The 27,495-nt window shown below is 43.7% G+C and overlaps 1 protein-coding gene across 3 annotated transcripts in view; it reads left to right on the top strand.

Moving 5' to 3' along the window:
- Window positions 1-27,169, top strand: part of Atp10b (ATPase phospholipid transporting 10B (putative)) — a 227,472-nt gene extending 200,303 nt beyond the window's left edge. For all 3 annotated transcript variants that reach the window (XM_004661052.2, XM_045151428.1, XM_045151429.1), the window contains 6 exons: window positions 874-999; window positions 11,450-11,650; window positions 15,085-15,165; window positions 16,126-16,230; window positions 19,102-19,289; window positions 24,554-27,169. In XM_004661052.2, the coding sequence (XP_004661109.2) occupies window positions 874-999; window positions 11,450-11,650; window positions 15,085-15,165; window positions 16,126-16,230; window positions 19,102-19,289; window positions 24,554-25,016 (1,164 nt within the window). In that variant the 3' untranslated portion in view covers window positions 25,017-27,169. The remainder of the gene's footprint in view (window positions 1-873; window positions 1,000-11,449; window positions 11,651-15,084; window positions 15,166-16,125; window positions 16,231-19,101; window positions 19,290-24,553) is intronic.
- The last annotated feature ends 326 nt before the right edge of the window (window positions 27,170-27,495 follow it).

Raw genomic sequence — 27,495 nt, 5'->3', positions numbered from 1 at the left:
AGCGTATTGAACTTACTCAAAGTTCACTTTGGAAGAAGCATACTAACTTTAGATACTATTCTTTCTCATCGAAACAAGCCCTGTTTGGTGATTTCTGAAACTTTAGTGATTACAGTCTTGCAACCAGGGAAGACATTGCCTAAATTTGAGGCTGAGGAAGAAAGAGGCAGCCATGGGATATGTTCTTTGTTACCCTTAGGATGTGTACCATAAGCCAGCAGGTATTTTATTACTCTCATTGAATTTTAATAATCAATACAACTCTATACAGTGGAGACTGTCATTCCATTTTTTCAGATGGGGAAACACATTTAAAAAGTTGAAATAACTGACAAAAGCCCATTGCAGGATTTATAAGCAGGCATACCCAAACCTCGAAAGTATTCTATAGTGTGTCTCACTATGAATAAGGCTGAGGGCAGAAGCTACATTTCAACCTCGTATAAAGGAAAAGCTATGCAACCCCCGTGCCGTCTCTCAATGTTCAGCGGCTGCTCAAGTGCTGACCGAGGACACTTGCTCAGATGTGTAGGAATTGCCTGGTGGAAGCCACTGTTCTCTGGCTAATCACCCTGTGCCTAGAACAGAGCCTGCTATGGGGCCTTAAAAAAAAAATGCTTTCTGGATCAATGCATGGAGATGAGAGGCTATCGCGGGTGCTGGTCCCTTCCAGTCGGCTCTTCTTGGAGTAGTAAGGGTTAGGTTTCCAAGAAGAGAGGGAAGAATGTCAGGATCCAGAGAGCCACCCAAGGTAGACCTATAATGTCAGGAGGGTCTCTCGGACCTCGGACCTGGAGGAGGCTGTGATCTGGATAGTGCTGCTTTGACAGCTGTGGACAAACCGGAGTCTCTCCTCCCCCACCCCCCCCCCAGGCCGTCATGTCCAGCGACTTTGCCATCTCGCGCTTCAGACACCTGAAGAGACTACTGCTCGTGCACGGCCACTGGTGTTACTCGCGCCTGGCCAGGATGGTGGTCTTCTACTTCTACAAGAACGTGGTGAGTCTGGGGCTTGGTCTCCTCGCGGCCACGGGTGGGCATCTCAGCACCCACAAGGGATCAAGCTGACCTTTTTTTTTTTTTTTAATTTAATTTATTAGTTTTCTTTTCAGTAAATACAGGCAGTTTGGTACCATTGTTTAGGCTCATCCATGATCTACCCCCTCCCATTGGACCCTCCTTGTTGATGTAAATGGGTCGTGCTTTGTGAAGTTAGCCCACAGTTATTGGTACGATAAATGTCTCTGCATATCATGACCCAACATGTAACTCTGACATTCTTTCCGCCCCCTCTTCCGCAAAATTTCCCTGAGCCATGTTGGGTTCATTTTTGGTCTGCTTCAGTGCTGAGGTGTTGGGGGCCTCTGAGGCTCTGGCTCTCTGATTTGGTAGGAGTTGATTTTTCTCTGCATTGGTCTCCTTCCCCTTTGTGCTGGTATCCGGTTCATCAGGAAAACATCACCCTTGCTTGTTTCGCCAATTGTCCTTAGTTTCAGTTGGGCCCCTTTTGAGGTATGTTGGGGCAGCTCTCTCCTTAGGATCTGCATCTAACTGAAAAAGAGAAGCAGATTCTCCAACGGAGAGTAAGTTAGCACCCAGAAAATTGAGATAACAATTTTTTTTTATAGAGAGTTTGATAGGTGTAGGCCCTCTTGTACCCCATGATTGATGGTAGCTTGATATGGGAGAGTGGGCTTATGTTTGGGTATGGTTCTGACTTGTTTCCCAGCTCCAGCTATGGGTCTCATACCACTGAGGGGATCAGTTAGCCAAATCAAGAGCAGTTGGTTCCCCACCATGGCTGTGTGTCACTATTGCACTTGTGTGGGCATCACATCAGGTTATTTGTTGCTAATTAGGTTAGACAATGAGTTGTCAAGCTGACCTTGATTTTGAATCCTAGAGGTGTCCTTTACTATCTCTGCAACCCTGGGGCAAAGCTATTCACTGCTCTAGGCATGTTTTACTTTAAAGGAGGCTCACACTGTCTGCGAAGCCCTTGTGAGCGCTGACATTGTTGTTGGAAATCACAGGTTGCGGGGGCAGCGTGAATGGTTACGAACGTGGACTTCTGGAGTCAGATAAATTGGAGGTCCAACCCAGATCTCTAAATCTCGGTGTCTTCATCTAGAAAAATGCAGATGGGAATAGCTCCTTTTTCACACAGTCTCTGAGTTAGTCGACTTTCCGTCCACTATAATAAAAACACCTGGAGTAATGAACTTAGAGGAAGAGCTTATTTTAGATCACAATTTTGGAGTTTTCAGTCCGTGGGTGGCTGGTCTTCTGATTGCGGACCTGTGACAAGACGGTACGAAGTGGCAGGAAGCTGCCACTTAACTCATGGCGCCAGAGAGAGGGAGAGGGCGAGTGTGTGGAAGCTGGTGGAGGGCCAACATGCCCGCAAGTGGCACACCCCACCCTGGAACCTAAATCCTCACCAAGCCCCAACCCTTTCAGATTCATCACTTCCAAATAACACCTAAGGCGGATTACCAAGCCTTTACTACAGGAGCTGCTATTGCGGGGGCGGGCTGGGTATGGTGGGGAGGCGCTTATCCAAACCATAGTGTGTGCTGTGAAGACGGCTTTACACAAAGTGATTGGCATGTGGTAATAACTCCATGAGGTCAGCTGGTATTTTGCATCTTCACGGGTGCTGTCACTACAATTAGAATAAAAGTCGATACATGAGATCTGTTTCCTTGTATCTTGGGTTTTCTCCCCAGATTGTCATCCTGAGGCAAGAGCTGCATGTCATGCCTTGGGGAGGGTAAGTGTGGAGCCCAGGGCTTCCACCTGACTCAGGCACCTCACATGAGCACCACCAGGTTTCCGAGTGGGGAGTTCCCCTGAGGATAGAACACCATGTGTAGAATCTGTGATCAAAGATGATTGAGGCAGGGGCGTCATATCTACTCTAGACGTGCCTGTTTCTAACGTGCTGGGTGACCTTCCCAAGGTCACTTCACGAAGCTTTAGCTTCCTCCCCACAGGGGAGATTAGCGCTCTACGCCTCTGTTTTAGTGTTAAGAGTTCTGAGAAGCACCTAGCACAATACAAATGCAGACAGTATTGTCAAGATAGCGCTGTGTCTCCTAAAACATAAGGCAGTTTCTGTGCTGTTGGTAAGGCTAAACAGCAAGTGCGCTGATCAGCCCAGGTGTTAAAACTCCCAGAGGTCCTTGTAGTCTAGGATGAACAACAGAATGAGAAGATACCAAAACACCACTGCACCAAGGGATGGAATAAAAATTCATCACCGAACTCCAGGACCTTGAATAATCCCCAGATGTCTCCAAAAAGAACCTGGCTCCTATTTGCATGTGGAAAACACAGGATTAAGATCAAGGTGATGGAAGGCAAACACATTGACCTATAAAACTGGGGGGGGGTTCCCCCTCTTACTCCATTCTTCCAATCTTTTCCGGATCTGACACAGTCATCCTTGCTCAGGAGTGAGCCTCTCTGTGCACAACTCAATGCATATGTAAATAAACAGCATGACAAAAATAATGTAAATTCAATCAACTGGATGGTAATATTATCTCAGCAAGTCTATGCAAACAAGTCACTCCATTTGACTTGAAATTCACTCTGAGCATGAAAGACTGTTTACTTGGAATTCAAAATACCCTGTTTAATTTTTTTGGCATCCAAAGGAATCATTCTTTTGAATAAGCACAGCCTCTTCTCTGCACAAAATTTGTGAAATAGAAGGGAAACATCTCTAGCCAGCCGCACTTTCAGAGCTTGAATGATATTTATTCCTATCGCAATGCTGAGCTCAAAATTGCAATGCTGATGCCGCGTTATCTCCCCTGCTGCAATTAGAGGGTGGAGAACTATGACTTCCACATCCGAAACCAATTCCAGAAGAGATTAAAACCCTGGCTGCTCTGAAATTTGAACAATGAATTAATTACTGCACTGGAGTTCCACGGGAGGAATAGCAGGCATCCAGTCCCAACTGGGTTCAGTGTGGTCCCTGCAAGAGGCAAACATGTTAGCTACACAGAAAACAAAGATCCCTCTGGAGGCTCAGGATGAACAAGGTCCTCTTGTAATGTTCAAACTCTAGGCTGAGTGTCGGGACAAGGGAGGAAAGATTTACTCCAACGACTGAATGCCTGCTGCGCGTCATGCAGAGAGTAGGTAACAGTGAGAGGACTGAGTAAAAAAATAAATAAAAGTTTCCCTGCTCTTTTGAGTTTCTATCCCCATCAGGGTCAGCAAGCTTTTATTTGCAAGGGCCATATCACATATTTTCTGCTTTGGTAGTGATAGATATTTAGAAGAATCTCATGGGTTAAGTGAAAGATAGGACCAGGAATGGTTGAGGGTGATTAAAGAGAAAGAACCCTGAGATTTCAAGTGTCCCCTAAAACACTTTCTAACTTGACTTGAACAAAGGGCATCTAAGTACCTCAGAGCCTTAGATCCTTACGTGTACACCAGGGTTATATAATACTGCTGTTGCCACTGAACGATATTATAACAACATAAATTAAGACTACTAGTAATAATCTCAGCAGGTGGTTAACACAAATTATAATGTGCATCATATACCTAATAACATACAACAAAACCATAATGGCTATGAATGCATCTCTCACATGTGATATATTCAGAAGAGCAAAAAAAAAAATTGTAACTACCATTAGGACTAATGACAGTATTAGCATGTTACCATCAGTGATGATGATAGCCTCTTCGAAACAGCACTGGCCTGCCAGGGGTGATGGCACCTGTACTCGGGAAGGTGAGGCAGGAGGATTGAGAGTTCAAAGGCAGCCTGAGCTATAAAAGAAAAATAATTCATTTCTTGAAAAAAAATTTATTCAGCAGTTGAGAAATGAAAATTCTGGTTTGAACAGAAATGTTCTGAATGGTTTCTTATAAGACCCTTCTCATCTCCGTGCCTCTAGTAGAGTAGATAGACTATCACAGGGACCCAGCAGGAAGATCTTGAGAGAAAACGACCTTTCAAAGAAAGAGTAAATTTAAGCAAAAATTTTTATTTGAGAGAGGCAGAGAGAGAATGTGTGCATCAGGGCCTTCAACTGCTGCAAATGAACTCCAGACGTGTGCCTTCTTCTACTTCTGTGTGACATTGCACACTTGCATCACTGTGTATTTGGTTTATGTGGAACTTGGAGATTTGAACATGAGTTCATAGGCTTCTCAGGCAAGCACATTAACCACTATGCTACTTCTCCAGCCCAAGCAATATACATACATACATACATACATATATATACATGTGTATATATATATATATATGTACACACACATATATACACATACATACATATATATATGTATATATGTGTGTATATATATGTATATATGTATATTTTTTGTTTTGTTTTTCAAGGTAGGGTCTCACTCTAGCTCAGGCTGACACCAAACAAAGTATTTTTTATCCAGCCTTATGAAATATAATATGGTAAACTTCATGAAGACCTTTCAATAAAAGAGTAAATTTAAGGAAAATATTTTTATTCACCATTCTGAATTACATAAACCCTGAGGAAATATATGGTAAGCTTCGTGAAGTCTCCTGCCCATCAGGTTTCCTGCTTACAATTCAGCTTTGCATTTCATCATGGCATCTTCATAACATATATGTCATCATACTCTGTTCTCATTCGTCTCCCAGATGACTCTTCCTTCCTTCCAGATCACTGCCTTTCTTCCCCCAGTTAGTCCCTACCTCTGCTGGTCTACTGTGTGTTCTCTATTACCACTTCCCTTAAGATCTCTTCCTTTCCTCTCATAATCATCTTTCTACAATTTTGTGACCTAAAAACACACATACATAAATACACACGTATCTAATTTTAAATTTAGATTCTGCATATGACAGAAAACATGGAGTATTGGTGTGAGTCTGGCCAATTTCACTTCACAATAATTTCCAGTTCCATCTATTTTCCTGGAAGTGTCATGATTTTATCTTTTTAACGCTGAATGAAGTTCAATGGAGTATATATTTAACATTTCCTTTATTCATCTGTTCATGGACATCTAAGGTGTTTCCATTCCCTTGAAATTGTGAACAATTTAGCTACTAACATGAGTGTGCAAGTGTGTCTGTGGTATGCTGACTTGAGAGTCTTTCAGGTACCCGAGCGTGGCCCATCTGGACCACATGATGGCTCCACTTTCCATTTTGTGAGGACTCCCCCCATCATTTCCATGGTGACTGTAAAAGTTGACCCTTGTGCCAGCACTGAACAAGACTTCCTTTTCTCCCACATCCTTGACAGCATTTGTTGGCTTTTCTATTGATGACTTCCATAATTAAAGACAATAAACCATGGTAGTTCCCTCCCCACCCCAACTCCACTCTCCATTGTATCCCCTCCCCCTCTCAATCCGTCTCTTATTTTTTATGTCATCATTTGTTTTCTTGATGATAGTCATTCTGACGAGAGTGGAATGGAAATTCAAAGAAGTTTTAATTTGCATCCCTATTTTGACTAAGGATTTTGAACACTTTATCAAGTATTTATTGGACATTTTTATTTCTTCTTTGATAACTATTAGCCTATTTATTTAATTCTGTAGTTCTTTTTATGTTAGTCCCCTGCCTGATGCATGGCTTGGTAAAGGATTTTCCCCCCATGTCAGGCTGCCTCTTCACTCTGGCAATGGTTTTAGTTCCTGTATAGGAGCTTCTTGACTTCCAATCCTTCCACTTGGGATTATTTTCTGTGAGATTTGAATCCTATTCAGAAAATTCCTTCCCATGTCTATATCTTGAAGTGTTTTCCCTATGTTTTGGTGTAAAAGTTTCAAAGTTTGAATTCTTACAATAAGGTCTTTGCTCCACTAGGAATTGATTTTTGTGGAAGATGAGATATAGGGATCTATTCATTTTCCTACATTTAGAAATCCAGTTTTCTCGGCACCATGTGTTCAGTCTAAAGGAAGGAAGATGAGCAATAGCGAAAGGACACCTGATGTTTTCTTCTGGCCTCCATGTACATCTAAGCATAGCACACGCATGAGCACACGCACACACACACACACACACACACACACACACATACAGTGTTTATCAGTTTAAGATTTTTCTGGCAGAGTCTTCTGGATTTTGAAAGTATAGGCTCATAGTATCTGCAAAGAGGCAAAATTTCAGTTCTCTTTTCCTATTTATATTCCTTTTATTTCCCTTGTATTGCTCTAGCTACTATATTGAATAAGAGTCTATTAAAAGTAGAGATAGTAGGCATGCTTGTCTTATTCCAGATTTAAAGGAAATGCTGTCAGTTTTTCCTTACTTAGTATAATGTTGGCTACAGGTCTGTTGTATTTAGACTTTAATACGTTGAGATGTTCCTTCTATTCCTAGTTTCTTTGTGGCTTTTAACATGAATTGATATTGAACTTTATTAAAGGACTTTTGTTTATCTACTGAGATGATCGTATAGTTTTTCTTCTTAAGTCATTGTGCTGAATTATACATTTTGATTTGCATATGTTGAACCAACTTTCATTGCTGGGATGAAACCAACTTGGCCATAGAATCTTATTCTTTAAATAAAAATTCTTGCATACATGTTCATCAGGAAATTGATTTATAGGGTTTTTTAAATTTGTTGTGATGTTATCCAGTTTTTTATATCAGTATAATGATGGATTACAGGATGAAATTGACACTGTTTATTTCCTTTATGTTTTTTGAAACAGTTTGAGATACACTAGTATTAGCTATTCTTCAAAGGATTACTAGAATTTGGGGCTGGAGAGATTGCTCAGTGGCTAAGGCACTTGCCTGCAAAGCCTAAGGATCCAGGTTTGATTCCCTACCACCTACATAAAGCTAGATGCGCAAGGTGGCGTATGCATCTGGAGTTTGAGTGGGGAGAGGCCCTAGTGTACCCATGTTCTCCTTCTCTCTCACAAATAAATAAATATTTTTATGGATAACTTCCATAATTGTAAATAATATCCCATGGTAATTCTCTCTATCCCCCATCCTGCCCCTTTGAATTTACATTTTTAAAGGATTACTAGAATTTGGAAGTGAATCTACTTGGTCTTAGACATATTTTCATTGGGAGGCTTTTTTTTACTGTTCTAATCTTGTTGGCTGTCATGGATTTAAATTAATTTAAGCTCATGTGTGTGTAGGGATTTATCCATTTCTTCTATATTTTCTACTTTTGGAAGCAATATAGATCTTCAAAGAACTCACTAATGATTGTAGTTCACTGGAATCTGTAGTAACCACCTCCTTCCATCTCTAATTTTTTTGAGAGAGAGGATGGGTGTGCCAGGGTTTTTAGCTGTTGCAAATGAACTCCAGATGTGTGCAGGTGTGACATTATGTGCTTGTGTCACTGTCCATCTGGCTATCATGGGACCTGGAGATTCAAGTTCTTAGGCTTCGCAGGCAAGTGCCTTAATTGCTAAGCCATCTCTCCAGCCCTCATCTCTAATTTTGATTTAGGTTTTTTTTTTCCTTTTCAAATAACCAACTTGATCATTTCTAGGAACTTTGTTTCCATTTCCTTAATTTCTGCCCTGATCATTGTTATTGCTTGCCATCTACTCTTTGGGGTTTGTTATTGTTTTTCTAAGACCTTGAGGTGTTGAATTATTTGTAATCTTTTTAATTTTTTGTTTATTTATTTGAGAGAAACAGACAGAAAGAGGCAGATAGAGAGAGAATGGGCACACCAGAGCCTCCAACCACTGCAGACGAACTCCAGATGCATGCACCCCCTTGTGCATCTGGCTAACATGGGTCCTGAGGAATCAAGCCTCAAACAAGGGTCCTTAGGCTTCACAGGCAAGTGCTTAACTGCTAAGCCATCTCTCAAGCCCTATAATCTTTTTTTTTTTTTTTAGGGTCTCACTTCAACCCAGGTTAACCTCAAACTCAGTGATCATCCTACCTCTGCCTCCCAAATGCTGGGATTAAAGGCATGCATAACACCTGGCTTTCTGATTTTGGTGTAAGCATTCATGCTATATACTTCTTAGAACTGCTTGAGCTGTGCCCTAAGGGTTCTGACAGGTTTCAGTTTTATTTTGAGAACCATATTCAACTTTGTCATTGACTTCCTGAATGACACACTGATCCCTCAAGAGTGCATATTGTTCAGTCTCCATGTATTTAATTAGTTTCTATAGTTCTTGCTCTGGATTTTCTAGTTTTATTGCACAGTAAACTGATAAGATACAAGAGATTATTTCAATCTTTTTCTGTTTGGTGGCATAGGATATGATGTCTTATAGAAGGTTCTATGGGCTGCTGAAAAGGTAAATTCTGTGTTGTCTGGCATGTTCTATGGGTATGTTGAGTCCATTTGGTATATGGTGTAGTTTAACTATGAGGTGTCTTTTTAACTTTTAGTTGGGATGACCCATCTTGATTGAAAGTGAAGTATTGGAGCCACCCACTGTTATTGTGTTGGAATTTATGTGACCCTTTTATATGCATTTGCATTTAACGAAATTAGAATCCCCAACATTTGTTGCACACATATTCACAGTTGTTATATCTCATTGATGCATTGTTACACTTATTAATATTTGGTGGACTTCCTTACTTTTAATTTTGATTTAATCTATTTTATCAGAATAGCAACACTAGCTTGTTTTCATTTTCTACCCACTTGATTATTTTCCTTGGTCTTTCAGTCATGAAGGTATGTCTAGAAAGTTAAATGTAAATTTATTTCAATCAGTTAATCTGTGTCTATTATTATTGAGAAATGTTTATTAATCACTGTAATTTGTTAGATGACTGTCCTCTGGGTAGACTATAAGATATTCTCTCTCATAACCCTGGATCTTGCTAAAGAAGCTAAGTTGGCTGACCAGTGATCCCCAATGATTCATCCATCTGTCTCTCAACACTGAGATTAGAAGCATGCACTGCTATGTCTGGCTTGTTACAGGAGATGTGAGGTGCCTCTGCACATCATCACACTGAGTTACTCTCCCCAACCCAGCTGGATCATTGTATGTTCGAGACTTTTTCTAGTATGAAGGGCTCGCTAGTTCACTGTCAGACATGATGAATTCTTCCCTAGTGCTCCTTTGTTCTCATAATTGAGATTGTCTTTTTCTCTTCTGTGACTACTATTTGGTATATATATATATATATATATATATATATGGTGACGTAGTTACCTTCTAGTTGCAAGGGAAATGGTTTATTTCAGGTATACAGATTCCTCAGGGAGCTGGCCCTAAACACACCTCTTAGGGCCGGGCTCAAGCTCTTCCCCCTCAGTGACACCTCCTCCAATGGGGCTCTGCCTGCTACAGAAGTAGGAAGCTTCATCTCCATCAAAAGTACCTGAGGGTAATGGGGAACATTTACAATCAAACCACCGCAGCTGGGCATGGGTGAAGAAGCTTTCTACTTTCAAGGCTTCCTGAGAATGAATCACCCTGTTGGAAGGATGCCCCTGTAGGTATCATGTGAGAAAGACCCACAGGTGACTTCAGAATTTTTTCTACTCCCTGCCCTTCACTCCAAGGCAATTCTCAGTTGCTGCAATGTGTTTTGGACCATCGAGGGCAGGCCCAGCTCCCTTTAGGCACTTTCTAGCTGAGTCAGACCCCTGTCGCCTGCATCCTTTGGCCAGTGTCTGGCCTCCTGCTCTCTACAATGGCTGTTCTAAGCCATCCCTCACTGTAACAGGTCTAAACTGAGGTTCTGTGACCTGTGAATAGACCCTGATCTCGGGCACCGAGGGTAGCTCCATATTTAACAGGAGTCTCTCTCAAGATGGTGCCTAGCCACCACCTTCTGAATCATACAGTGTGACCAAAGGGGATGTTTCTCTGCCAACTAGTCCATAAGCTGGAAGAATCACTGTCTCACCAAACCCTTCTAGAAGTGGCTTCCAAGTCCCCTCCGTTCCCTAGGAAACTGCATGTCGGAGTGTGTTCAACGTGCCTCTCAGCATGGCCCATCTTCGTTTCCGCTCCTCCACAGCACCCTCTCAGTCCTGCGTGTGTGAAGCTGTCCTCTCTCCGTTGCTGGCTCCCACAGAAGCAGTCTCTAGCCTGCCTTCGTGCCCCATTGTTCAGTTCTCTGTCCTCCCTTCCTTCTACCACGGGCTACCACTCATATGTTATGTGTCATGGTCTTGGTCTTACTCTTCCCCATAACAGATGGCAAAATGACGTTCAGAAGGAGTAAGCTGTTTCTTTAAAGGTTACACGGCTAATAATACAGCATTGAAAGTCCATCGGCTTCCATACCCTATGCTGCTAGCCACCACCTGGACCCATTAGTCATTTAGGTCCCACAGAACATGCACACAATAGTGGTAACAGCAACAGCTGCTCCAAAGGTTAGAGTTACCCACCCCCCAAGGGCTACAGGTGAGGAATGGCAGCGTGGGCGGCCTGCCGGGGTTTGGGGGGGCAGCAGCAGGCAGGGACCTCACTCATGAAGCAGTCTCTCTGCCTGCAGTGCTACGTCAACCTGCTCTTCTGGTATCAGTTCTTCTGTGGTTTCTCTGGCTCCACCATGATCGATTACTGGCAGATGATCTTCTTCAACCTCTTCTTCACCTCCTTGCCTCCCATCATCTTCGGCATCCTCGACAGAGACGTCACTGCGGAAACACTCCTGGCGGTGCCGGAGCTGTACAAGAGCGGCCAGGACTCGGAGGTAAGGCACCGGGTACGCTTGCTCTCCAGTGCCCAGGAGGACAGCAGCTCCGCATTCTAGTCATTAGGATGCCACCCGCCTCCTGTGTGAGTTCCAATAACCCCAGGCCTGTTTCTCATTTAAGGCTAAGAGTGATGGACAAGACCTGTGAAGTATATTCTAAATAATTTTTTGTAGTTTTGTTTTTTTCAAGGTACAGTCTCACTCTAGCTTAGGCTGGCCTTGAACTCACAGTGATCCTCCTGCCTCTGCTTCCCAAGTACTGGGGTTAAAGGTGTATGCCACCATCCATGGTTTAAATAACTTCTTCAGTGAGTATGTGTCTGTCCTACTTAGAGGGAAAAAGCATGCCAAAAATATCTGCCCCCCCCCCCACTGTGAGGCTCACTTCTGAATCTGCTTCTCTAACAAAATATCTGGGTACATACTACCTTGAAAGATTTAATTTGACTCATCATTTTGGAGGATAAAAATCCTAGATAAGGTGGCTCCACCTGTTTGGCCTTGCATCTTGGTGAGAAGAGATCACATAGTGAGACCAGAGAGAGCGCCATGGGTATAAACTGCTCTAACAACACCCCCTCATGACAGCTAACTATGTGAGACCAGCATGCATCTCACCTAACCCAGCACCTCCGGTGACCTAACCGTCTCTCCCTAAGCCCCACTCCCTTAAAAGTCCATCACCAGCACTAGAGAGGCAGCTTAGCTTTTGGAATTCATTGGCAGTGGCTATAGGCCCTGGCATGCCCATTCTCATTCTCTCTCAAGTAGTTTCTAAGAGGATCACCCTGAGTTTGATGCCAGCCTGCAACTACAGAGTGAGTTTCAGGTCAGCAAGCATTGGCTAGAGTGAACCCATACCTTAAAAAAAAAAAGGTCCATCACCACACTGGATACCACACTTCCTACATGGGAACCTTTGGTGGACATACTCACAGCACCTGGTTTGGGAACCCTGAAGACTAACTGGCTTGCCCCTCACCGAGTAAGACGCTCACAAATGAATGTTTCTACTTTATACAGGAAGGTGAACTTAGACTTCAAGATTTCATATAGTCCTAGAACTTTCTGGAATCAAGTAGAATAAAGAAGGCATTAAGTGGGTTTCTGGAAATCCCAGAGAGATTACCGCTGGATATAACCCAGACAAGAAGGCTGGTGAAGGAAATGAAGAACCCTGGCTACCTCCTGATGTATTCTGATGGAAAAGGCTTTGAGTCCCCTGAGAATATAGTACCTTAATGCCAGGGGGTATAAAAAGGAGGGCAAAGCAAGAGCCATTGGCTGAAGAGCTGTTGCTTTGTTGTGGACAAAGAATCCAGCCAGGTCCAAAGACAGGAGAGTGCAATGGGCAGCCCAAACAGTTCAAGCTCGGGAAGCAAGGGCCTGATGTTATCCTCCCTGCAGACACGCTTGCTGCGTCATGCGGTCCCAGGGTCTCTACCGTCTAAAGACACTAATGTGGCAAAAGACAAACTGTCAATGTTTCCTCTTCCCCCAAGAAGGTAGAAAAGGTGAAGCACAGAGAGAGAAAGCTTGCCTCTGAAGCAGCTGAGCTCTGCCTCTTGGCAACCGTGATCCTGGGCCGTGGATGAACTCTGTGGTATAACCTCCACACCCACCAGGATTGCTGAACCACAACAATAGCACTGCCTAGGTACCAAGGCATGATTGTATCTCATTCTTACACTCCGTTTTATGTGGGGAAAAAAAAGCAGTAATGTTAGTAAGATCATACAGGGAAGTGACACAGCCGAAACCTGAGGTCTGTCAAGCCTATGCTATTGTTAAATCACTCACTACTACTTTATATAATTTGTGGGGTGGGGGTGTTCTGAGGTAGAGTCCTACTCTAGCTCAGGCTGGCCTTGAACTCATAGCCGTCCTCCTACCTCTGCCTTCCATGTGCTAAGATTAAAGGCATGTGCCACCACACAAGGCTCTTTATATATATTTTTTTAATTTTTTATTTATTTATTTGAGAGCGACAGACAGAGAGATAGATAGATAGAGGTAGAGAGAGAGAATGGGCGCGCCAGGGCTTCCAGCCTCTGCAAACAAACTCCAGACGCGTGCGCCCCCTTGTGCATCTGGCTAACGTGGGACCTGGGGAACCGAGCCTCGAACCGGGGTCCTTAGGCTTCACAGGCAAGCGCTTAACCACTAAGCCATTTCTCCAGCCCTATATAATTTTTAATGGGAACTTTAGTATATGAACATACTGCAAATTGGTTGTATTCCCATCAGGTTATCTTCTTTTTTTGTCACCTCCCTCATTCTTCTATGGGTCTTTTTTTTTTTTTTTTTTTTTTTTTAGGCCCTCAGTCTTGGAGCATGCTAGAAGTTTCCTTTAGGGTTGAGCTCATTATTTCTGGCTTTGATGAGTTTTGAGTCTCTTCAGTGTCTACTGCCATCTCCTTGGAGGAGGTTGTCAGGTTAGCCATGAGAGAGAGCAGCACTCGTATTTAATTCTCCACATCGCCGTCCATCATAGTTCCCGAGCCCTGGCAGATGTGGCAGAGAAGACTCATCCTGTGCTTGGCTCTCAGCCATCTCTGCTTATTTTTCTTGCAGGTCTTCCTGGTATTTGCCATCTGTTTAAAAAAAAAAAGGCAGATTCTTTAACCAAGAGTGACAGTAGCATCGATAAACAGACATTTAGGCAGCTTTTTGATAGGCATACCCTCTTTAGAGCTATGTCTCTGACCTTCTGAACCATAGACTTCTGACTTAGTTCTCAGTACCTGTCATGAATTCCCTCCCACTGAAGGGGCTTCATATCACATCGTAGAGCAGCCAGGTATGATTGTGCATGCCTTTAAGCCCAGCCCTCAGGAGGCAGAGGTAGGAGGATTACTTTGAGTTTCAGGTCAGCCTGGGCTAGCGTGAGACCCTACCTCAAAAAAAAAAAAAAAATATCTGAGCAATGGATTATTCCCATAACTAATGTGCCACTATTGTGTTGGTAGATACATCTTGTCTAAGAATATATTTTGAGTCGGGCGTGGTGGCACATGCCTTTAATCCCAGCACTCAGGAGGCAGAGATAGGAGGATTGCCGTGAGTTCAAGGCCACCCTGAGACAACATAGTGAGTGAATTCCAGGTCAGCCTGGACTAGAGCAAGACCCTACCTCAAAACACACACACACACACATATATGTATGTATATATATGGTGTGGATACATCATGTGTTGGTACCATCTTTTCCCTCCTCCATGGCCCCATTCTGCAGGGGACCCTCCTCAGTGTGGTTGTGGGTTATACATCATTACTCCAGTGGCTAGCAAGGAGTTCACTCCATTCTTTTGAAGCTAAGATAAGAAGCACTAGAAGTCCATCACCAGCCAGGCTACACCCAAGGAAAAGGCTTGCAAAGATCAGAGTCTTGCCCAGGCAGTCATGACATCCGCTGTGTTCTTCTCCGGCAGTGCTACAACCTGTCCATGTTCTGGATTTCCATGGCAGATGCCTTCTACCAGAGCCTCGTCTGTTTCTTTATCCCTTACCTGGTAAGTTATGTAGTCCCCGCCCAGACCCAGAAGTCACGTGTGGAGTGGTTTAGTTATATAAAATTCTAGGTTAGCAGTGTCTTTTGGACACATCCAACTCAAGGTGTCTGAGAAATCAGGACATTTTACACAAACATTTTTCTTGGGGGGGGGGGGGGAACCTGTCATTTTACCAGATCATTTTATCCTCATGGAAAAAATCCAGAATTGACTCATAGGCCTGCTTCAATGAGGATCATGTTCTCGCTTGGTGCAGGGCTCGCTGTTCCTCTTGGTGTCATACCTAAACTTGACTCATTTTCTGCTTCCTGCCTGATTATTGAAGGTATTTGAATTTACAGCCCTTGAGTAATATCCGTTCATGCTTCCAAGGACAAGGCAGCAAACTTTGATAATCCATGACGTTATCTTAAAGGACAGCAACTGTACAGACAGCACAGGGTATGGCTGGCAGAGACCGTCAGCAGGCACCCAGCACCACTTGCCCAGCCTCTGCGCTGGTATCTACAGGTCGCAGTAAGATGAGGAGGCAGGCGTCCGCTTTGTTCAGATGGGAGGCCTGCTGACATAAAACAGGAGAAACAAGCAGACTCCTGGGAATTCTGCACCCCACCCTGCTCACCCGCCGTCCTGACTTCTACCTGGACTTCAAAGCCCTGGTTCACTCCCTTATTCTTGTCTGGACTGATAAACCCTCTCTAGGCTCTAGCACGTCTGCCCTGCCTAACGATGTGTAAGCAACTTCATCAAGGTGTCCCTGGCAAATGTTTCTAAATAATTTAGTCCTGTCCACTTGTTTCTCACTTTGCTCTGCTCCTAGGGTCAATCCTTCTTGTCACCCTGTTCCTTTTTTTTTCCCTTGACAACTGCCCTTAATGATCTTTTATTATCATTGTATCAAAGACACACGTACATTTAGGTATGCCTACCTGACGGTGCCAGTTTGTTCCTCCTCTGCAGACCTACAGAGGCTCCGATATTGATGTCTTTACCTTTGGGACGCCAATCAACACCATCTCCCTCACCACCATCCTCTTGCATCAGGCAATGGAAATGAAGACATGGGTAAGGGTCCTACAGCCCATGCAGCTGAAAATTAATGTTCACTGCCTTCAGATTTCTCAGTTGTGTCCACTTGTAAGGCAATGGAGCTGAAGGTGCTGACATTCCTGGCTTCAACAGCTAGCCAGGATGACACTAATACCCATAAGGCAGTTTGTTCCAGAAACAGACAGTGATGATCAGAAAGGTTAGCCTAACCACTCCTGAGGTTATGTAGAAAAGAATGGCTTCCCATTTAACTTCAGGTCACTACATCTCAAACATGTCAGATATCATATTCCAGTATCTAGAAAGGCAATGCCAGCTTTCTCAAGGAGTTCTGCTAGTCAACGAGAACTATAAAGACAAAGAGCTTAAAAGTCTACGCCAGGTTCCTGTCAACATAGTTTGCACGCAGTGCAACTTGGTGTTGGGTACTTGTATAGTCCCACTTTAAAGATTTAGAAATAGAAGTAACGAAGAAACTGGTCCTAGCAGTAGTTCGAGGGCGAAACCTTTTACAGTTCTTGGTCCTGGCAATCTCAGTATCTTGAGAGCAGGAAGTAGTGGGAGGAACTGCTCTCTTGGACATCAAGATGGCTACCCTGTTTTTGTAGCACTTCTGGGCAAGCATGGGAGACAAAAGACACTCCCTCCGAACTCTCCTATAAAAGATCAATTTTATAAGATTACTTAAAACTCCACTTGTGCCCCTCGGAGCTCTCACATAGGGTGTTAGGTGCCCACCTGTGAACTGTGGGCACATACATTCAAACTACAGCACTTTCTCTTCCATGGCCAGATGACCTGAGGCCACACAAGCGTGGATAGTTCAATGAAAGAAAAGGAAGGAACCATCACCCCAACAAACATGCAAGCAATTCTAAAAAAATAGTTGGCAGATCTGCTCTGGAGCACCCTAAAGATGAACAGTACACCCGAGGAGCTCTCGGATAATACTATAAACTGATCTACTATTAGAGAGCGACTTTTTTAACATAGCTAGTAGAATTTAAAGTATGACAAAATTCCACTTATAACTATGCACTGTTCAGACTCACACACGTACTACTGTTTGCTACAGCATTGTTCTTCATGGGGAAAATAAGTCGCAAAGAGTCTAAAATGTTTTAGAAGAAAATTTATTTATGTTCATATACAAGATACACACAGTCCCAACTCTGTAGTTCAACTTAGACTTTTCTTTAACACTGTAAAGGCAGTATATATTCAGTAAAACTGTACTTGTCTTTGGATCTTTTGCTGAGCTGGCAGCATTTAATGGGATACTTTCCTATGACTGCCATGCTCTGGGCAGTAGCAATAGCTTCCAGTCAGTACCGCAAGGGCAAGGTATGATGCTGGGGGTGGGGTTAGCTTTGTTACAAAGCCTCTGATCCTTAACATGTATGTTTTACTTACAATGGGTTCATATGTGATAATCCTCTCATAAAATGCATCTGTAGTTAAATCAGAGATATATATCATCAATGTGACTATACTCAAAAGTGTAATGTGGAACTACCTTAGTCTGCTCAAGCTTTTTGTAACACACAGACTGTATGTCATAAATAGCAAAAAGTTATTTATAACAATTTTGGAGGCCAGAAGTTCAAAGCCAGCATTCCAGCCCAGGCATTGTCTGGTGAGAGCCTTTATAGAAAGCTGTCTTTTCACTATATTTGTACATGGCTGGGAGAAAGAGATACATGGGGAAAAAAAAGACATCTCTTTCACTTATTATAAGGACACTAATTTCATTCATGAGGAAGCCCAAGGATACCTTTGAAAAGCCTAATCTCCATACACTCACATATTAGGGATGAGAGCTTCAACACAGGAATTTTTCAATGTATGCAAACATCCAATCCATAAAAAGAAATGCACGTGATAAAGTCATCATGCATATGTAAACATTTCTATGCAACATACATAAAAACTAGCATTGAATTTATCTTCAGGATTAACAAAAGGTCATTCTTTACAAAATACATATGGGCACCTTATCTGTAAAATTCAGTCTTTGTATGCCTGAAATATTTCACAGAAATTTATTTTTCAAAAAACTAAGATCTTCCCAAAATAAACTTTCTCTGTGACCCTCTTAATCATTTCAGGATGCCCTACACATTATAATTTTTTTTTTTTTTTTGCTTTTGTTGATTTGTTTTGGTCATCCTGGATTCTTTGCATGCAGGAAGGACTCTTAACACTAAGTTACATCCCCAGCCCTTTTCTCAATTTTGATACAAGGTCATTAAGTTGCTTGGGTTTTCCTTGAACCCACAATCCTTCTGTCTTAGCCTCCCCAGCAGCTAGAATTAAAGGCCTGCACCACCAAGCTCAATCCTATATGAAGTGGGTCTGAAACAAAATACTATGCATCATCTCTCAAAGCACCATACCTACCCACTGCAAAAGAAGGACATGCTGCCAGTGTGGTGGCCTGGGCCTGCAATCCCAGCTCTCAGGAGGCTGAGTGGGAAGGTCACACATTTAAGGCCAGCCTAGACTATATAGATCAGGGGAAAAAAAAGAGGGGGGGAAGGAAGGAAGGAAATATCATCTTAGCATTACTGATCTATACAGTGTAGATCTCAGCCAGGTATCCCAATAGCTATTGGCAATTTATGAAAAAGGACTTAGCTCCTAAAATTATTAGGAAAAACATCATTTGTCCCTTAGGCATAAAACTGAATTTAAGTAGCTGAGTCTGTTATCTCAGTCCAGCTGGGTAGAGCAACTTAGATGTTTGTCTTTATAACTATCAAGCTATTCATTTTTTATGCTTCATATGTGTGTTCTATATCAAAAAGGTTGTTAGCCAAGCAGGACAGATGCCACTGTCCCCTAATCTGATTAGCACCGCTCACAGCACCTTCGTCCCCTCCACAGACCATCATCCACGTGCTGGTCCTCCTCGGCAGCTTTCTGATGTACTTTGTGGTGTCCCTGCTGTACAACGCCACCTGCGTCACCTGCAACAGCCCCACCAACCCCTACTGGGTGATGGAGAACCAGCTCTCAGATCCCACGTTCTACCTCGTCTGCATCCTCACCCCAGTCGTGGCTCTTCTCCCAAGGTTTGAGCTCTCTGCGACCCTCAGCCGGTGTCCTCACTCCCAGTCTCCTCTGAGTACACAATTCTCATTGGTCAAGTTCATTACTTTTCTCATTGCTGTGACAAAATACCTGACCAAAAAAAAAAAAAAAAAAAAAGGAGCTTAAGGAAGGGTTTATCTTGACTCATAGTTAGAAGGTCACAGTCCCTCACTGCAGGAAGGCACAGCAGTGGGCGCACGAGGTGGCTGATCACATCGCATCCACAGTCAGGAAGCACAGGGGCAGATTCTGGTGTTCAGCTCAGGATCCCAGCCCGTAGGATGGTGCTGTCTACACTCAGGGCAGGTCTTTCCTCCTCAGCTAAACCTTTCCAGAAACATCCTGGCAGACAGGCACAAGGGTATCTCTTCATAGTGACTAAATCTAGTCGAGTTGACAATGAAGATGGACCATCACAGTAAAGGCAGGACTTAACATCTAATGACAGCCTCCAGGCTCCCTTCCACAGCCAGAGTGTCATGAGAGACTCAGGCCCCCAGTCAACCGTGGAATAGCACACATATACGGTGCAACCCTCAGGTGCAATGTGGGAGGACAATTTCCATCTCGTTGAACTTTGAATTTTGAAAGCTCTGTGGTCCTTTCCTATGGGGTGAACCTCATACGCAAACTCTGTAGAAGCAGCAAGAGGCTCCTGGAAGAAATAACATCCTGCCATGGTCACAGGAGAGATTTGTGAAGCATTTCAGAGCTGCTGGTTTTTGTCAGAGATGTAAATTTTACATAAGATAAACAGCTCTTCAATATCACTTAAATATGTGTAACATACGCCACATGAAGGCTTTGGTAAACCAGTAAGTCCTTCATGCTCATATACTGTTTTCTAGAATTTCCAATCTAGAAAAACCTCTGCTTTCACCTTTTCCAGGGAAATAATGCCTCTCTTGGGAGCTCTCATTTTACTTTTCCTGTCAGCCAAGAACCAGGCAGCACTTGACTCTAGTCCTGCTTATCATGAGACAGCCCAGAGGCTAGCGCACCCCACAGCATTCCACTCTCTGAGAAATGGGTGGCCCTGACAATAATCAAGCTGGCAAAAGTGAGGCATCCTCCCTCCTCAGGATCTCGGCATGCTGAACATCAGAATGGAGCCCTTGTCATTACTACAGTAAACGGACTGTGCCATGAGACAGCCACCCACAACCTTGCTCCCCTTAGTGTGGTCTCCATTTCCGGTTCCTGGGCCACCTTGATTTCTGCCTGAAGATACCCCGGGATGGCTTGCACTGGCTGCAGCACTATTTGCCATCAACCTTAGTTGAGTTCTAAATATTGGCTATGCACATGATCTCCCGCCCAGGCCAAATTGCCTTTAAACCCTAGTGACCCCAGGCCCTCCTTCCTCCTTGCCTTTTCTCACACTGTTCCCTCTATTTGAAATGCCCTTCCTCTTGCCAGGTCTTCACCCTTTGGCCTCATGTCAGATGGCAGATAACTACCTATTTACCCTGGGCAGAAATAGGTCTCATATTCCCGTCACCTGTCCATCTTGTCACGCCCTGCTTGTACATGTTTGAGAAACGATGTCCCTCTCTGTCCTGGAGAGAAGAAGGGAACCCTTGTCTTTATCCAGCCATCACTAGCAGGTCCTGTGACATCACCTGTGTTCGGATGAAGGAACAAAGGATGAGTAAAACAAGACCCTGGCTCTTGAGTCACAATCCAGCAGATGCTGTGACCACAAATGTCACTGTCACACAGGTGAAAGCGACTAGTATCCACAGAGGATTCTGAGTGTAGCACAGGAGAAAATTACCAAAAAGTACAAAATGTCAGGGGATGTATTTCCATCCTACCCACTTCTTCTGCACAATACTAAGGGAAAAGACCCTAGTACTCATGTTGGGAGATGGCATTAGATACGAGAGTTGGGTGTTTTGTCCCCTGAATTTGAGGTTAAGCATGCTTGTGATCTCTCCTGGCCACATACTGAGCATCTCTATTTGGAGAGAAGCCTCTATAAGCCCTGAGTTCTTTATGTCTGCCTTACTAGAAAACACACTTGGAGGTAGAGTTCCTGAGGCTGCAGCAGCTTAATAAAGACCCTTGACACTTGTGTAAGGAACAGACAAGCTCCACAGATTCCAGGACAGATGAGGGACAAGTTTGGGGAAAGCTAGCAAATATGTACCTGCCTGTAACCATGGCATAGAGGTTAAATCTTTGCTTATTCTATAGTATCATAACAAAGTTCAGTTTCCATTTAACTCCATTTACTAAGAAAGTCAAAGTGATTTCTTATGATAATGAAAGGATTATTTTAACATGTATAAAGACTACTGATTTATAACCTTGGAATAATTACTGTCTACATATCTACATGATAGACTGTTAAAGGAAAAAAAAAACAAACTGGTTTATTTACACTTGAAAGCTATATTTATCATGTGGGGATGGGTTTATTCACAGTTCTAGTAGAAAGTAGCCCCACTGACCATGACCTCACTAAGCTTGACCTAGTTAATTTCACCAGGGCAAAAGGACAACAAGTTCCCTCCAACTAGGAACATGGGTGCATGCAAATCATTTCACAGACTAAAACGTAAAGTAACGTGCCAATCTTGAGCCTCAGTTCCTCCTCTTAGTTAGCGACAGCTAAGTAACAGCCCTTGGACCCTCTTCCCTTGTCTTTGGTGACCTATGCATTCTTGGATTCCTTTCTCAGTCCTTCCTTTCCTTTGTGACTCACATTCTTGACACAGTGAGTGTCACACTATCATCCTAGATTCTCTCATCTCTTCACTTTCTATTCTCTCAATAAATATAGCAAGAAATGTTCTGGATTTAAAAGTCACTCTTAGCAGCTGATTCCCTACACAGACCTCTCTTCTGAATTCCAGACACAGTTCTCTAGCTACCTTACTGGGCATGTCTAAGAAAAGTGACTCATGCTTCTGTCCTCCCTCATTGCAGCTGTCCAAACACCCTGGGTCTCTTTGACGTGGCCTTCAGCAAGTACCTCCCATATAGCTTCATAGCTGTTGTCCTTGGCAACTCCCATGACCACACCCTCATTTCCACATTTTGCACAGCACCAATTGCTGCCTTGTATGTCTTCTCAAATCCACCTGCTATTTCTACCCACCACTATGGACAGACCATCTCTCAGTCACTTCAAAGTATTCCAGTCGTCTCTTCATAGAGTTTCCTCATTGTACACATTATTATATCAAAGTCTGATCTCATCACCCTCCAGGGGCTTTCCAAGGCCTTTACAGTAAAGCTCAAAACCCAAAGCACAGCCCACACTCCCAGCTTGCTCTCATCTTGACAGCCCCATCCAGAGACATACTTCTCCCTCTCTCTCTCTCTCTCCACACTTTAGCTGGCATGCCTGGGTCTTTTATTCATACCCCTTTGCCTGCCTATGCAAACCTCACACTCAGGCTGTTTCTTCCTCCAGACATAGGTCTCTAGATGCCCAGTCATCACTTCTAGATTTCCAGGTTTCTTTTGTGTATGGGCAGTTTGTCAATATTCTGAGCTCTAGACGTGGCAGGAGTTTGACCCTCTCTCATGATGCAAGAAAGCAAGAATTCTCTCTTGGTCACAGCTTAACCATGAAGAGCCTGGCCTGGTTACAGGGGAGAACTTGACAAGTATTTGGTGAGTGAAGACAGTGGCCTGGGAGAAAGGTGTAGATTAAGGAAATTCAGGCTTCATGACAAGAACTCAAATCTTTCCTGAAGTGTTCCCCTATCCCCTCACTGGTGAGACAACAAGGGAAATGTGTCTGGTCCAGTGGGAATTTCTACAGTGTTCAGAAAGCCCTTACCCACTGTGGGTTCACCATGCAATGTCCTGGTATAATGGACTCATCGAAGCCTCACTCTTGATAGGCCTTGACAAAGAATTTTTAAGAAAGATGAGCTCCAGGCCAGATAGATTACTTTTTAGACACCACTGAGAAAAGGGAATAGCCTGGGGAGAAGCTGGTGCTTACTTCCCACACAATAACAGTTTCATTTACCTTCGTACCCTTCCCCTTGCATACCTTTAGATCCAGGAGAAGATTCGAAGCACAGAGACTCTCAATTCGCAGAGTCTACTCTAGGCTGCATGCAGCTTGGGAGGAAAAAGGGAACCCAGGGTTAGTCCCGGAGAACTCTGACCTTCTCAAGAGACTTTTGAAATCTCACCTCTGTAGCTGGGGGCCCTAGTTTCCTTAAGTGGCAAAGAGTGAGGGTAAGAGCAAGGGCAAATTGGCATTCTAGGGCCTCCAGCCACTGTAATCAAACTCCAGACCTATGTGCCACCTTGTGCATCTGGATTAGGTGGGATCTTGGGAGTCAAACATGGGTCCTTAGGCTTCACTGGCAAGCGCCTTAACCATTAATCAATCTCTCCAGCCCAAGAGTATATTTTTTTATACAGCTTAAAATTAAGTTTTACAGGGCTGGAGAGATGGCTTAGCAGTTTAGGCACTTGCCTGTGAAGCCAAAGGACCCAGGTTCGATTCCCCAGTACCCACGTAAACTAGGTGCACAAGATGGCACATGCATCTGGACTTCATTTGCAGTGACTTGAGTCCCTGTATGTCCATCCTCTCTCAAATAAAAATAAAAATATTTTTTAAAAATAAAAGTTTTACAAAGGGCTAACATTGCAAAGTAATTAAATTTGCCTAAATTTAGGTACTGAGTTGTACACAGTAGACAAGAGATAAACCTCTAGGTTCAGACCATATGTTGACATATGTGGCTTTGGGCCACGGTGAGGTGTGGGGCTGGAAAAGCTCCCCATCTGTACACAAGGGGAAGCAAAACCGTAGTTGTGCATTGCTTAACTATAGTGATGCATTCTAAGAAAAAATACATCAAGGGACAGTTTCACAATGCAAACATCATAGAACACACTTAACATATACTATGTTGGCAACATCCCTAGGTGATTTATGCTTAGGAGAACAACCACTGCACATGTGAGCTATCATTGATCAAAGATATTGTCACATGGCCCTGGACTATCCCAAAAGCATGGATTATTTGGAAAAGGAGTTAGGAACAGTCCTGGCATGATACACGTCAGCAGTTAGATGCTGCTGGTATTAGACTCCCATCACCAGAGGCATTTATGCTCAGACTTCAGGAACATCCATCAGAAATACAACAGATGCTTGTCCTAGCTGGGAAGCTAAATTCCAAGGCCCCTTTCAAATACTGAAATTTAGGAAGTCAACAGAATGGGGCGGGGGACTATCTTTATTCTCTTCTCTTCCTACCAGGTACTTCCTCCTATCTCTACAAGGGACTTTTGGGAAATCTCTGATCTCCAAAGCTCAGAAAATTGACAAGCTGCCCATAGACAAAAGAAACCTGGAAATTCAGCACTGGAGAAGCAAACAGAGGCCTGGCCCAGCCCCTGCCCCTGCCCCAGCACAGCCTCCACACTGCCCGGGGCTTCCTGTCTCAACGCAGGACTTCAGAACCAGCACCTCAAAGAGTTCTGGCCCTCCCAAGCAGAAACACATGGAGAATTGGGTTCTCCAAGGGCAGAGGTGCAGCAGAGAGCCTGTGAGGGACAACACATGCCCAGTGGACTCCTCAGCTAAGCTCTCATCTGGGGAATGCCTTCTGGGGCCGAAGAGGACAATGGCTCCAGATGCCTACTCCAGGGGACAGAACGATGTGTCCCGACGGTCCAGCAGGGGCAGCCATCGGCGATCCCAGAGTTCACTGACCATATGAGGGTGTAGAGCTCTGTAGAAACTCCAAAGTGGCCAAGCAATCCACAAGTCATCCTTTTCATAGAAGAATGAATGTGCCAGCCTTATTCTTTCTCTGTACCAGGGTTGGCATCCTTAGGGGAAATAAGTGTTGGCCCCAGTGGTTCTGACCAAACAGACTGGAAAGCCAGCTTACCACTAGTTTTATTCTGCTGCCAGGCAGCACACCTTGAAAACAACAGTCTTTATACAAGTTTTATGTTACTAATGCGTTGAATTCTCAAGTGTCGTAGCCCAAACACACCTTACTTAGAAGGTCCTAAGTAAAGCCCACAAGGCAGTCTAACTGGGTAAGCAGTAGCCAAGACTCTAAGAAGTTTATCAGCCCAGGGAATATGTTGGACCTTGGGAGGTCCATCACCTCATCTTTGTAACAAAAACTCAAGTTTCAGGAGAGACCTGAACAAGCATGTTTTCATCTCAAAGTCACAGCAGTGCTGGCCAAGTTGTAAAATATCCCTGCCATCCACACAGGGATGGGTCTGAATTTAGTCCCTAAACCAAAGAAAAAGACTACATCTAAAGATGAATGCTAGACTTGTACTCAATACCAAAGACACTATCAAAGGTGGTAGGGTCACAGCTTATGTAAGGGGCAGCAAGAACACACACACTACAGGAAACAGGTACACCAGAGACCCTCATGTCATTGTTTCAACTAATGGACCATATGTCCCACCAGCTGAGGAATATTCCAAAGGGACATAAGCAGCGCTCTATTGTGTTTATTTTGAGATGGAATCACCCATCGTCATTCAACACTTAGAACAGGAAAAGTCACAGATCAGGAGATGTCAGTGCAGCTGCACCCAGAATAAACTCACAGACCAGACAACAGTGAGTCCACACAATGCCACGGTGAGGTGTGGGGCTGGGGTTAAGCCCCCCAGTGATGGTGTCTGGCTGTCGCTGGCCTATGCTTTTGTTGAGAGATCATAGGAAATCTTACTTCACAGGGAAAAGAAGGATTATATGTATTCCATATCCATAGTCATAGATGTTAAAAAATATGTAAAAGGACTCAAAAAAATATTCATAGAAAAGAAGGGATGACAGAACTCTAATAGGCTGTCAAGGGCAACTAGGTCCACTAGGAGCAGCAATAGTCTCCTCAGACAAGGCAGGAGGTGTTCCTGAGCCGCCTTCTCTTTCAGCCAGTGCCTACAGTGGGGGAGAGTCTGGGGATGGCTGAGAGCAGTGTGCCAAACCTTTGCATCCGAGTCACAATCAGTGATGAGCTGATCACTTGAGCAAGTCCTCAGCAACAATGCTGAAAAAGAGCTCAGCAATCAAGTTGGCAAGTGGCAGATGAACTGACCCCCACCCCCATCATCCTACAGCCAGTAGACGAAGTCTCTCTCACTGCCTCTACCAATGATGCCAGCAGACGGAGACTCTGTATCTGACAATTAGATGGGGGGGGGTGCAGATAAACCTACCATGTGGACACAGCAGTAAGGATTTGAGTTCTACATGAGATCCATCTGGACCTCAAGGCCCCTCCGTTCCCTATGAGACTCCTTACTGCCTAACAACCAGGAAGATCCAGGCAGGATATTCTAGAAAGAACAGAGCCGGGCTGGAGAGATGGCTCAGCAATTAAAGGCACTTGCTTACAAAGCCTGTGGGCCCAGGTTCAATTCCCCAGTACCCACAAAGAGCCAATCACGTGTGTCTGGAATACATTGACAGCTGCAAGAGGCTATAGTATACCTTCTCTGCTTGCAAATAAATAAAAATATGTCTTGTAAAAAAAAAATACCAGAGCAGTGAGTCACCTCAAAAGATCTGAGCTGGGGTGTTCACTCTGCCCATCTACTTTTAAGGAACCTACAAGAAGGATTGCAAATTAGGTCTTAACTGTCTGCCCTCCTGGGTTTGGCTTAAGGATCATGGAAAATCCCCTGATACATGAGGGATATTCACCTGAAAGCTAAGGGGCAACCAAAGTGATGGGAGACTGAAAGAACCCATGATCCCTCTTCTGAAATGCCACACTAAGCCCAAAGTTGCTGCTCTTTCTCCTGCCTGACCAACCATCTCTGAGCACCTGGGCCTCTCCCGTGTGTCCAAGTGCCATGTGCTGGGAATCTGGATCATCCCGTTTTGTTTTTTTTGTTTGTTTGTTTGTTTTTTTTTTTTAAAAAAAAAAAGGTCATCTACTCTTGCCACGTTTTGTAAACCAACTGTGACCATCCAATATTCCACATGTCTTAGAGAAAAAAGGTTATAATTGTTCCTCTATAACATAATGCAAATGATTGTACTTAGTACATTTTTATATGTGTGCAATCTTTTTACTGGTTGACTGGGAACAGTCATTTTTTTAGAAGAAAAATAAATAAACATGGTTTTCCATAGTTGTCAACCCGAAGTTACTATTTCTATACATCGTCATCACTGGCACTGAATATCCTGAATATTCCCTCACACGGCTGCTC

Source organism: Jaculus jaculus, chromosome 6 (assembly GCF_020740685.1).
Source record: "Jaculus jaculus isolate mJacJac1 chromosome 6, mJacJac1.mat.Y.cur, whole genome shotgun sequence".
Lineage (NCBI taxonomy): Eukaryota > Metazoa > Chordata > Mammalia > Rodentia > Dipodidae > Jaculus > Jaculus jaculus.
The sequence above is the reverse complement of the archived record's forward strand: the minus strand, read 5'-3'. Positions and strand labels throughout refer to the sequence as shown.